The 13,277-nt window shown below is 39.5% G+C and overlaps 1 protein-coding gene across 2 annotated transcripts in view; it reads right to left on the bottom strand.

Moving 5' to 3' along the window:
• Window positions 1–6,513: 6,513 nt before the first annotated feature.
• MAP3K20 (mitogen-activated protein kinase kinase kinase 20) overlaps window positions 6,514–13,277 on the bottom strand; it is a 209,835-nt gene continuing 203,071 nt past the window's right edge. For both annotated transcript variants that reach the window (XM_072612348.1, XM_072612349.1), the window contains exon 20: window positions 6,514–7,616. In XM_072612348.1, coding sequence (XP_072468449.1) covers window positions 6,925–7,616 — 692 coding nt within the window. In that variant the 3' untranslated portion in view covers window positions 6,514–6,924. The remainder of the gene's footprint in view (window positions 7,617–13,277) is intronic.

Genomic DNA, 13,277 nt, shown 5'->3' with positions numbered 1-13,277 from the left:
CTAGAATTCTTTTATACATTTGTACTAATCTAAATGACAGTTATTTATGTCCCTGGACCATCTCCCTACTGGATTATAAACTCCTGGTGATAGGGAGTATATTTTATTTATTTCTTCAAGTGCTTACATCAAAGAAGATAATTTATATAAATTTTTTTTAAACTTTAAAACAGAGGTTTTTAACCTTTTTTATGTGTTATAGACTTTTTGGGCAGTCTGATAAAGCCCATGGTCCCCTTCTCAGAATAATATTTTAGAGTATAAAACAAAATACATAAGGTTACAAAGGAAAGGTAGTTATCAAAACTTTTTTTTATATTATTATTTTTTTCTTTTTCTTTTTATTTAACTTTTAACATTTATTTTCACAAAATTTTGGGTTACAAATTTTCTCCTCTTTTATCCCCTCCCCCCCAAACCCAAGCATTCTAGTTGCCCCTGTGACCAATCTGCTCTCTCCTCTATCCTCCCTCCCTGCCCTTGTCTCCGTCTTCTCTTTTGTCCTGTAGGGCCAGATAGCTTTTTTAACCCCTTAACCTGTATTTCTTATTTCCCAGTGGTAAGAACATTACATTTGATCCTAACACTTTGAGTTCCAACTTCTTTAGCTCCCTCCCTCTCCACCCCTTCCCCTTGGAAGACAAGCAATTCAATATGGGCCAAATCTGTGTAGTTTTGCAAATGATTCCCATACTAGTTGTGTTGTATAGGACTAACTATATTTCCCTCCATCCTATCCTGTCCCCCATTACTTCTATTCTCTTATGATCCTTTCCCTCCCCATGAGTGTCGACCTCGGATTGCATTCTCCTCCCCATGCCCTCCCCTCCATCCTCCCCCCCACCCTGCTTGTGCCCCTGTCCCCCACTCTCCTGTATTATGAGATAGGTTTTCCTATCAAAATGAGTGTGCATTTTATTCTTTCCTTTCGTGGAATGTGATGAGAGTAGACCTCATGTTTTTCTCTTGCCTCCCCTCTTTATCCCTCCACTAATAAGTCTTTTGCTTGCCTCTTTTATGAGAGATAATTTGCCCCATTCAATTTCTCTCTTTCTCCTCCCAATATTTCTCTCTCACTGCTTGATTTCATTTTTTTTTTTTAAGATATGATCCCATCCTCTTCAATTCACTCTGTGCACTCTGTCTCTATGTATGTGTGCGTGTGTGCATGTGTGTGTGTGTATTCCCACCCAGTACCCAGATACTGAAATGTTTCAAGAGTTACAAATATTGTCTTTCCATGTAGGAATGTAAACAGTTCAACTTTAGTAAGTCCCTTATGACTTCTCTTTGCTGTTCACTTTTTCATGGTTCTCTTCATTCTTGTGTTAGAAAGTCAAATTTTCTTTTCAGCTCTGTCTTTTCATCAAGAAAATTTGAAAATCCTCTATTTCATTGAAAGACCATTTTTTCTCCTGAAGTATTATACTCAGTTTTGCTGGGTAGATGATTCTTGGTTTTAGTCCTAGTTCCTTTGACTTCTGGAATATCCTATTCCATTCCCTTTGATCCCTTAATGTAGAGGGTGCTAGATCTTGTGTTATCCTGATTGTATTTCCACAATACTTGAATTGTTTCTTTCTAGCTGCTTGCAATATTTTCTCTTTCACCTGGGAATTCTGGAATTTGGCCACAATGTTCCTAGGAGTTTCTCTTTTTGGATCTCTTTCATGCGGTGTTCTGCGGATTCCTTGAATATTTATTTTGCCCTCTGGTTCTAGAATCTCAGGGCAGTTTTCCTTGATAATTTCATGGAAGATGATGTCTAGGCTCTTCTTTTGATCATGGCTTTCAGGTAGTCCCAGAATTTTTACATTGTCTCTCCTGAATCTATTTTCCAGGTCAGTTGTTTTACCAATAAGATAGTTCACATTATCTTCCATTTTTCCAATCTTCTCACTATGTTCTGTGATATCTTGCTTTCTCACAAAGTCCTTAGCGTCCATCTGTGCCATTCTAGTTTTGAAAGAACTATTTTCTTCAGTGAGCTTTTGAATCTCCTTTTCCATTTGGCTAATTCTGCTTTTGAAAGCATTCTTCTCCTCATTGGCTTTTTGAACCTCTTTTGCCAATTGAGTTAGGCTAGTTTTCAAGGTGTTAATTTCTTCAACATTGTTTTGGTTCTCCTTTAGCAGGGAGCTGATCTGCTTTTCATGCTTCTCTTTCATCCCTCTCATTTCTCTTCCCAGTTTTTCCTCCACCTCTCTAACTTGATTTTCAAAATTCTTTTTGAGCTCTTCCATGGCCTGAGCCCATTGGGTGGGCTGGGGCACAGAATCCTTGATTTCTGTGTCTTTGCCTGATGGTAAGCATTGTTCTTCCTCATCAGAAAGGAAGGGAGGAAGTGATTTTTCTCCCATAAAGTACCCTTCAATAGTTTTATTTCTTTTCCCTTTTCTGGGCAATCTCCCCAGCCAGTGGCTTGACCTCTGAATATTCTCCTCACACCCACCTCACCTCCTGATCCTCCCAGCCAGCGTTTGGGGACTGAGATTCAAATGCTGCTTCCCACCTTAGGGCTTTTGGCGGGGGCAGGGCTGCTATTCAGTGTGAGAATTAAGTTCAGATGGTCAGGTCGGGGCAGGGCCGCCTCTCAGGCACAGTTCCCTCAGGGGGTTTATGCACAGACCTTCCACAATGGATCCAGGCTCCCTCCCGCTTGGGGAGCCCCTGTCTGCAGCCGCCTCTCAGCTTCTATCTCCCGGGGGGCCCGAGCCATGGGGGCACCCCACTCCCCTCTCGACCCGCCAAAGAGACTCTCTCACCGACCTTCGTCACCTGTGGGTGGGGGGGCTTGTGCAGCCGCTGGAGATCCCATCCCTGAAGCCTGCTCGGATCTGTACCTCTCGGAGCCCCCGCCGCAGGTCTGGGCTGGGCTCTGCATCTGCAGCACGACGGACCTTTTGCTAGAGGTTTGCAGGTCCCTCTGTGGGTGGAGGGACCCGCGTGGCCGCAGGATATCCCATCTCTGTAGCCCGCTCGGATCTTTTCCTCACGGTGTCGCAGCCGCTGCAGGGCTGCACTCAGCTCCGAGTCCCAGCGCCCAATCCACAGCGCGAAGGACCCCCCGCGAGAGGTTTGGAGGTCTCTCCGGAACAGAAATCTCCCTCGCTCCAATATTCTGTGGCCTCTGGGTGCAGAATTCACCGTGAGTTAGTCCCCTCTAGCCATTCTGTGGGTTGTGGGTTCAGAGCTATGTGTATGTGCGTCTTTCTACTCCGCCATCTTGGCTCCGCCCCCTATCAAAACTTTTTAAAAAAAAAAAATCAAGTTCATAGATTCCAGGTTAAAAAACTCTTCCTTAAAGTGCATATGAATGTTAGTTATTATTAGAACTTAGTAAGATGTTAATAAATGTTCCTAGAATGACTGAAATGATCATTTAGTTTGATGAAAATAATCAGGCTTGCCCATTCCAAACTTGACAAACATCTCTTTTTAACATGGCAAGTATAACTTGGCTAGATACTAGTGAAGAAGCATCATGAAAAAAATAACCAACTCCATTATATTACCTTAAGATCAGGCAACTGAGTGCAAATGCTACTACTTATCAATTGGCAGTATATAGTCCATTAAGTATATCTCCATGATTTATCATATTCAGATCAATTTTAGGTGCTATTAGAGACACTCCTCTCTGTTCATTTACTGTCCTAACCTATTACTTTTAAGTAGGACAGTGATTCTCTATTAAGGAAACATTCTAATTTCTCTGAGGCTGGAGCCTGTAACACCAGGAGACAGACAGACAGACAGACAGATAGATAATATATACACATATACTTCATTTAAGATTAAGGTTAGTGGTCCTATTTGAGTCTGGAAGGCACTCTCATTTCATCTTTGCTGAAATATTTAACCTGTCTTTCTGCTGCAGGGTCTCCCTATTGCCTCTAGGATAAAGTCCTCTGCATCTAAAATGCTTTACAATCTGGCTCCAACCTATTGTTGTGAACTGATCTAACATGACTCATGAATACACTCAACGTTCCATACAAATTGGCCTTCTTCAGCTTGCAGTGAAGATCACATGTGATCGGGGATATCAAAGCACTTTATAAACCTAAAAGGGCTATATAAATGCCAGTTGTAAATTACTATTATTATTAGCTACAGTCACTGGGTCTCCAGCATGCTGATGATTTCATCTGTTGAGACTTCTACTGCACTGGTGCTGAGCTCATTCAAAGTTTACAGAAGACAAAGGTCTGCTAGTAAATGTTTAACAACTGAGCTTCCCTTCCCTCACACTCCCTCACCCTGCCAAATGGCTCTGGGCAAGTCACTTAACTCTGTTTGCCTCAGTTTCCTCAACTCTGAAAGGAGATAGAGAAGTAAATGATGAACCATTCCAGTGTCTTTGCCAAGAAAACCCCAAACATGGTCACCGAGAGTCGGATATGACTGAAACAATTCAACAGCAGCAGTAGCAGCAACAACAAATCTTTCCCCAAAGCCCAGTTTAGGTGCCCCTTCCCTTATGACGTCTTCCTGGATCTCCTCAGCTGACAGTGATCTCTCCATACTTTTCTGAGGACATCTTGTCTCTATCTCTCCTTTGCACATAACTTAGTGCAATACCTGGTACATAATTGGCACTTAATAATGTTTGTTGACACTGTCCACAATATTCCATTTATTTGCACATATGTCAATTTCTCCCACTCCCTCACCCTCTCCTCCCTAGTAGATCATTAGCTCCTTGAGGGAAAAGGTCCTTTTTCATTTTTGGGTAACTCTTGTTCCTAAGCCAGGACAACCTTTTTCTCCATCAATAAGTAAAGAGTTCCATACCAATGGGTTTTGGGAGAGGGGTTCCATTTGCATTCCTAGCATCTACTATGATACCTTGCTTAATAAATATTTGTTGAATTGAATTTTCAAATTCATTAACCCAATCTAACAGGCATACTTATTAAGTACTTAGCATATATTTAATACATAAATATAAGGCATAGTGCTAGGTGCTGAGGGTACAAAGACAAAATAGGGGGAAAATGGTCCCTGCTCTCTTTCCTAGGCGGTGGCAGGAGATAAAATATGTAAGGAACTAAGGAGTAGGAAGCTTTCCTTAACCACTGGTCCAAGAACTGATCCTTGGAGGAAGTGGAGGAGTCTGTCAGAGGGATGAGGAGTGGGTTCATTACAAGCATGGAAGACAGGCTGCTGGTACAAAGGCATCATTGAGGGAGGCATCTTTATCATTTGTATAAGAGCAGAGGTGCCCTTTAAGAAGCAAATCTACTGTATCATCGTTAACATGAAACCTTGACTTAGTACACTTTCCTTCTAGCCTAGAGCTAGAATTAAAAATGACCTCAGCAATCATCTAATTCAACCATGTCCTTTTTACAGATAAGGAAACTGAGTCCCAGGAGTTTATGTAACATATTTAATGGGATCAGATATCTAAAGTTGGAAGGATCCTTACAGGCTAGTGAATTCAATCCATTATTGTACATAGCCATGGCAACTGAAGCACAGAAAGGTTCAGAGACTTGTCCAAGATCAAACAGGTAGTGACAGAAGAAGAATTTGAACCCAGGTTCTCTGGCTCCAGAGCCAAGGTTGTTCTCACTATACCACACTGAATTCTATATATCTAACTTACCCAGTATTTGTTTCTCATCATGAATACCAATAACCATAAATAAAATGTTAACAGTCACATTGGTAAATCAAGGTAAATCTGTAAATAAAGGTAGGATTTCCTGTAGTCTTCATCTTAATGCCCTTCAACTTATTCCTGAACAAACTGTAGACTTCTCAGAAGGGGATTCTCCTCCTGGGACCCCAAATACTATACTGCAGCCAGACCACTATTCTGGGAACATGCATGGGTGCTCTGACAATGACCGGTTTCTATTAAAAGAGCAGCATGTCATTGGGATTTCTATTAGGCATTAAGAAGACTGTGCAGAGCAAAGGATATTCTGGCTTACTGATTCCTGAATGGGAACTCCAAATATCTGGGAATCAATACCAGCTAATTTGCCACACTTCTCTGGTTTGTCAAATGTTAAGAATTGTGTATTTATGATGTCTGTACTCTGGCAACTCCTGTCCATTGTCCTGCAGGCAGCTTCCTCCCACCCCCACACTCCACCCCTCTACCCCCAGCTGCTTCCAGTCCTGTTGCTACAAGGCTGGTATTTACTGTCTTGCTCAAATAAGGATGTTGGTAATTTTAATTTCTCAGCTTCCAGCCTGTGACATTGTTGTCCAGCTTTCTGTCCCTTTTCTTTTATGTCAAAATTTCTTATATTCCAAGAAATCTCATCATGGTGTTCCCAACCTCCCCTCCACCCCAACTTTGGTAAAATTTAGAAAATAATATTCAAGAGAAAGGATCTGTCAGTTTGGAGCTTAGAAGAAAAGAAATGTCCAATCTCCTGACTAATTTAAATCTTTGGTTTCTGAATGGGATCATGGACATGAGTCAAAGTAAGGTTGGTGACTTTTCTTTATTTAGGCAGGCTACTGTCCATAATAAAAACACAGATATGTGAGTAAAATAAATACTAATCAATTTTTAATGAGATTATGAGTATTTTCAAAGTAATTTGACTTTTTTTAAATAGAAGGGGCAAATGGTAATATTTTTTCTTCTGAATGTCAAATGTTAATTTAGAAAAAAAAAATAAGAATGAAGAATTCTCCTAGATCTTCAAACCAGAAACTATTCACATTTTTCTGCCCCTTCCCCCTCCCCAAATGAGGACAATGTTTAGTGACTGGCATCCTCAGATTTGCTTCCAGTTTGACTGCCATCTCTGGAATCAGTGGCATCCCATTCCCTTCTCCCTTTCCCAAGGCTAACATACTGTTGAGGTTTTTAAATAAAAGTCCAGTTGAAGGCACCACATGAGCACAATCCATTACAAAGTCCCTGTTTAGAAAATGAAATTGACTAACTATGCATCAAAAATTTCTCCGGCCTCGATAGGCTCCTCTAGTTCTCTCCTTATTAGTTTTGACAGGAACAGGCCGGCGTGGTTTTTTGCGATATTCTACTTTTGTCCATCCGCCTTCACTAACTTTGCTTTCATCTTCATTTGCTTTTGAGTTATTTTCAGTGTTTACAGGCATCCCTGGGATGGTCCTAGATTGATGGACGTTATTTGGGCTCTTTTTGGAGTCCGGTGACTGATGGGGACTGAGTGCTGATTGAGAGACCCTATAGAATTTCCCAGAGTACCTTTCTGCTGAAGGAGCAGAATGCTGGCTTTTCCCACTATATCTTCCCTTGGGGGAAGAATTGAGGGAAGCACTCCCTCGATTAGATTTATTCCTGCTTCTCCCTGAATACTGACCCCTCTCAGAAGAGGTATCAGAATGAATGCTAGAAATACCACTGTCCCTGGAATTTAGATGCAGTGAAGAAAAGTTTTTAGTCAATCCATATTGAGTAGGAGATGAACTTCGGGAATGATTTATAGGTGTGATTTGGTAATACTTAAAGGGTGTTCTTTGGACAGCAGCAGCATAGGAAGCTTGATTATGAAGGTAGGGTAACCCAGCAGTAATAGGATTGCTCTGAGAATGTTGAAAGGAAGAAGGGCTGGAAGCAACTTGTCTCATCCTGAGGGTATTTAACCATTGGCAGTCTGTATCTGTGAAAAGAAATGGAATTGAAACTCATAAGTTACTGCAATATTGCATTCCTGATTTATAATAATTTTTTAAAGAATAATGCAAACTTACTAGAAACCATTTTACCTCCAGATGTTGAAATATAAACTATCATTCAAATCATCCCTCTTAAGACATTAATTCTAAACATGAAAGTATTCTGGTATAAGATACTATCTTTTTGAGATATCACCCTTTTATATGGAGCAGTACATTGTTGAGTTATATCTGCTTTGCTCATAATTCTAAGAGTTATAATTACTTTGACTCAGAGTTCTGAGATAACAATTGCTAATTTTTGCATGTGACATGTCATGGGATATTAGAGAGATATGGGTACTGGAGCTGTTACATTATTATGGGACAAAATGTAATTTATTTGATTATTGACAGAAGATGAGAATTTGGTTACTAAATCTAAGCTGAGGTGAAAATTTGCCGAGAAGACTCAGAGTTTGAAGCCAGAAAGAGGACAGAGAGAGGTGAAAGCAAAGATTTCATAACTTTATCAGCTAAGCTAGAAGTAATAGGTATTATGGTTGCTATTGAGAAGTAATTCTAGATGAGCAGAGGAACAGCTGACAAGCAGAAAATCAAAGAAGTTACTCAGTGAATCAACTAGTTTGGCTGAGATGCCATGTCTAGTGAAGTGTTATTTCAGCACAGAATAGGTGAACTCAAGCTTGGCAGTGGAAACATCTGTTAAATATGCAAACCAAATTTATCAAGGAACTTGTATAGATATTTTCTGAGATGGAAAGAGGACACCAATGTTTATAGTTCCACAATTGTGAGCTACCCTGAGTACATGAGTTTTTCTACTCATGTGCCACCTTGGAAGGTCTCTGTAAATGGATATCTACTGTCCCCTCTAGATACTGAAAAGCACTGACTGGAGAATATGACTCAGATTTATATATGGATTGTGATGTAGTTATTATTCCTTCTTTTGATTTAAATGAGCACCTAACATATTAGCATAATTTCTTTTGCTTGAGTCTAAAGAAATGTATTGGTTAGGTAAATATTATATTTAACATCTAAAAGCATTTTCATTATCTGTAGCTGGTTTGTGGGAAGGGATATGCATTGATGGGGACATAGGAGAGAGAGGTGAGTAGGGGAAGTGCATTCCCCACAAGAAATTTATCCCTGGATCCTGAGGAAGTTTGAGTATAGCTACACTTTGGGAACCTAGACTAGTCAATCTAGGAAAACTTAGACCTGAGGAGGTTGGAGCAAGTGAACCAATGGAGAGAGTGAGTAGATGTGTGAGGGGCACCCTACTCACATGTTATATAGGGTTATAATGCAATAATAATCAATGTTTTAATAATTAATTGTTAATTATAAATAATATAATGTTCAGTAGTGGTGTATTAATATAACAATGTGCTAATAAATAGCTCAATGTGATAGTAGGCTATCTCAAATGAAATCACATGTGTAAAGTGTTTTGCAAATCTTAAATATCATTACTATTATTTTCATTATTCCTCTTCTTCCTCCTAATGATAATAATAATACAAAGGTTATTTAAAACAAGTATGCTTATGAAATGTTGGTGACCAAAAGGTACTCTCCATTTAAGGATTTCATAGGTTTTGATCAGTGATATTTTCACATTCCAAGAGCTTTATTTTTGGTGGTGATGTTATAGAAAAGAAAAAAAAAAACTTCAAACTAAGGTCATAGAATGACCTTTAAGGTACCTTTGAGGTGTGATACTGTCCATCCAAGGCTCAACTGCAAATATGGAATCATTTGTAGAGAAAGCCACTCTGTCAGAGATGCTACCCAGGTAGAATTTTGCTATGATAGCAGATTCACAGAACCTGAGACTTCAAGGACACCTCCACAGTTATCTAAGCCTTCTTATACCTGAGCAGGAATCGTCTCTACCATATTCCTGTTCAGCAGCAAATCATCCCCTTCTTGTGGATTTTTACTAATGGGAAACTTATTTCCTCCCGAGGTAGCCTTTTGGTCAGTTCTAATTGTTAGGTTAATTTTTTCTTATACCTAGTGGACAAGGGTGTCTGTCATTTCCAGATATTAATCCTATTTTTACCTGGGGTCAAATAAAGCATGTCTGCAAAGAGTTGAAAAATATTCTCGTGTTGGCCCAAGTCTTCTATTTTTCTGCCTTTTTAAATAGTTCTTGTATGTCAGGACTCTGAGTCCCCTCTAACCTTTTCTAGACTCACTCCAGCTTGTTAATGTCCTTCCTAAAATGTAGTGCCCCAAACTGGATTCAATTCAATAAACATTTAGTAGACACCTATTGTATGCAAGGTATTGGAGGCTTTTTTTTCCATACCAAAGAATATAAGTTCCCCAAGTTTTGAGGCTGTTTTGTTTTTGTTTTGATCTCCTCAGCTTAGGATAATTTGTGTCATACAGTGGGTGCTTAATATATGTGAGGAATTGAGTGGTATCAAAGGAACTATGCGAAGCATTGTAGCCTCCAGATGGGGTCTGATCAGGGCAAAGCATATACATATAATGCCCTTGTTCTGGGCCTTGTGATCTTATTAATTCTGTCTAAGATCACGTTAGCCATTTTGGTTGTCATGTCCTAGTGCTGACTCATATTGTTTGTACTCAGGTAAAATATCCATTCTTTTTTACGTGAATGCTTGTCTAACTTTGATTCTTTCATACTGTACTCATCATTGAGTTTTTGGGAATCTAATTGTAGAATTTTAAATTTATCATTATTATAATTTCATCATGCTACATTTGATTCAGTATTTTAGGTTTCTGAGGTCTTTTTGAATGCACATTTTGCCATGTAATAGGTTTCTGTGGTCTGTAAGTTTGATGATTGTTTCATTGATCAACAATAGGGTCAAAGAGATCTGTGGTAATCCTCTAGGAATATCCATCCAGACTAAATTGTTCCTTTAATTATCACTCACTGGATCCAGCCATTTGACTAGTTTTGAACCTACCTGACAATTCTATCACCTATCCCATATTCTCCATAAGATTTTATCTCCTGTTGAAATCCTGGTATTCTATCTGTATGGTATTTTCTTAATCTGCCAGTCTGGTAATCCTTTTAAAAAGGAAATTTTGTTATTCTGATCTGACTTGTATTTGATGAACTCCTGCAGGCTTGTAGTAATCATCAAGTCATTTTTGAAGTTCTAATAAGTCATCCAGTTAATAAGATATTCTAGATTTTTTCAAGCTGTCAAAGCAAAGAAATCTTGAGCTCATTTGCTCTGGTTTGAAGACTTTACCTGCTTCCTCTCTCTGAAAACTGGAGCAATACTAGTCTACCTGTAATCTTGAAGTTTCTCTCCCAATCTCCATAGTTGTTTTTTATGAGATCATCAACAATTATACCTGCAAATTCTTTCAGTATCCTGGGATATAGTCCATTAGGGTCTAGGTTTCCCCATTCATTGAATGCAGGTGTAATGTTAATGTAAGGGTAAAGGTGTGTGGGGGGAAGAGTTAAAGATCTTCCCCCACTCATTAATAGGCCTCAGGTGAAGCCCATTAAGGGAAGCTTGATTAGGGGAGATTTGTTTTGTAGGAAGGCCCACACCTTTTGTTTCTAATGACACATGAGGATCATTCCCTCCGACTCTGAAAAGTATATATATACTCTGCGGTGAGGTTTTACTTTGGGGCTTACTCTTTGGAAGAAGCTTCATGTGCCATATAAGACTTTGGGTAGCCCTTAAGAAGCTCCCTGGCTTTGAGAACGCAGAGGTTAATGCTTCTCTCTCTGGTAACTATATATATATATATGTAATGGTCAGACAGTTGGATCTGTCTGTTTTTCTGTGATGTATGTATTGCTTATGATCAGACAGTTGAAAGCCCTATCTGTTGGTCTTTATTTCTCTGCTTGTATTTTCTCTGTTGATGAATATAATTAAAGAAGATTGTTGACCCCTCAAAAGTTGCTTTCCTTTCAGAAAAGCAGATCTAAGAACCTATACAGCAGACCCTCTTGTGTACGCCAGGGTGCTTACTACTACAGCAGGTAGATGCCTGCCTGCAATTTTCTTGCTTACATCATATTTCTATCAGTCATTTTTCTTCCAGTATTTTCCATTGGAAAGGCAGGATGGCACAGTGGATGCCATAGTGGGCTCAAGTCCTGCTTCTGACACAGACTAGCTGTGAAACCTTAGGTCATTTAACCTCTTGGTATCTTCAGGCAACTCTCTACAACTATAAGTTGCAAAGAAGATGCTAATCTGCCTTAGTAGGGGAAATTCCTCATTGGGAGCTCAATATACTTATGAAATTATGGATCTGGCTAAAAAAAATCTCAGTATGAAGGTTATGTATTACATGGTCTCCATTCTTTTGTCAAGACTTTAGTTATTCAACTTGTGAGGGAATATTTCCTTTTACCTACATTACTCCCCACTCCCAACCCCTATCCTTTCCACCTATCCTCTAAGCACCAGCTCAAACTCTGCCTCTTCAGTTCATTTACTAGTGACTCCAGTCCCATATTTGACTTTTATCTTCTCTGATTTTCTGTAACAATTAGAAAGGAAATGCAGGACTGTTTTGGAAGTCATGAGGTCTAGTTTGGTTCTTCCACTGATTCTGAGTATCAATTTGAAAAATCGGTCTTTTTGGCCCTTAGTTTCTTCATCTACACAATATGTTGTTGTTAAGTTGTTTTTCAGCCATGTCCAACTCTTTCGGACCCCATTTAGGGTTTTCTTGGCAAAGATACTGAAATGGTTTGCTGTTTCCTTCTCTAGCTCATTTTACAGATGAGGAAATGATGCAAACAGGGTTAAGTGACTTGCCCTGGATCACACAGCTAGTAAGGATCTGAGGCCAGATTTGAAGTCAGGAAGAGGAGTCTTCCCACTGTTCTTTGCACCATGGCACCATCTAGCTTCCCTGTACAATAAGTAGGCTAGACATTGTTTTCAAAACATCCTTAAAACTTTAGAGTTGTGCATCTAGAAACTATGAATCTGAGGATTTAGTGATATGTTGCCTTGTATTGTTCTACATTTGTTCCACGTGTGCAAGTTTTATCTCCTCAACCAACACTGAAGCTCATTGAGAGGAGGGGTTGTGTCTTATTCTTCTTAGATTCCCCGGTAACACCTAGCTTAGGTACTGGCCCCAAGTGAGGTATTCAAGCAAGAACTCATTGATGAGTCCATTCATTGAATTGAAGTTAGCAATCAGGCTTGCTTCTGTTGTTTCTTTTTGAGTCAGTTCTTAAATCTATCAAGGAGTCTTCCTTGAGATGCTGAGGTTGCAGGATCTTTCCTGCAGAAAGGTCAGAACCGTCTTGGACATGCTGAAGTACTTGCTTGATATAGTGCCTTACATTTTCTTCAAAGAGCAAATGGCATACATCTTATTCTTGGAAATTGTTAGGACTTCTGTGACCATCGGACCTGGAGTGGTAAAGGAAAATATACTGGAAAAAAATAGCTCAGGGGAAGCCCTTATGTACCTGTGTTCTTGTGGTTGGGAATGGGCATGAAAAGCCACTTTTTTATACTGTACTTCCTGCCAAGTGGAGTACTTTCCTTTGTTAAGATATTTTCATTCTAAGAGAAGCATTCCTTCCAGCTAGTTTTTTTCAGTTGAGAAAGAAAAGAATTAATTCTTGAGATTTTTTTTTCTTCCTTACCTTA

Source organism: Notamacropus eugenii, chromosome 5, assembly GCF_028372415.1.
Source record: "Notamacropus eugenii isolate mMacEug1 chromosome 5, mMacEug1.pri_v2, whole genome shotgun sequence".
Lineage (NCBI taxonomy): Eukaryota > Metazoa > Chordata > Mammalia > Diprotodontia > Macropodidae > Notamacropus > Notamacropus eugenii.
The sequence above is the reverse complement of the archived record's forward strand: the minus strand, read 5'-3'. Positions and strand labels throughout refer to the sequence as shown.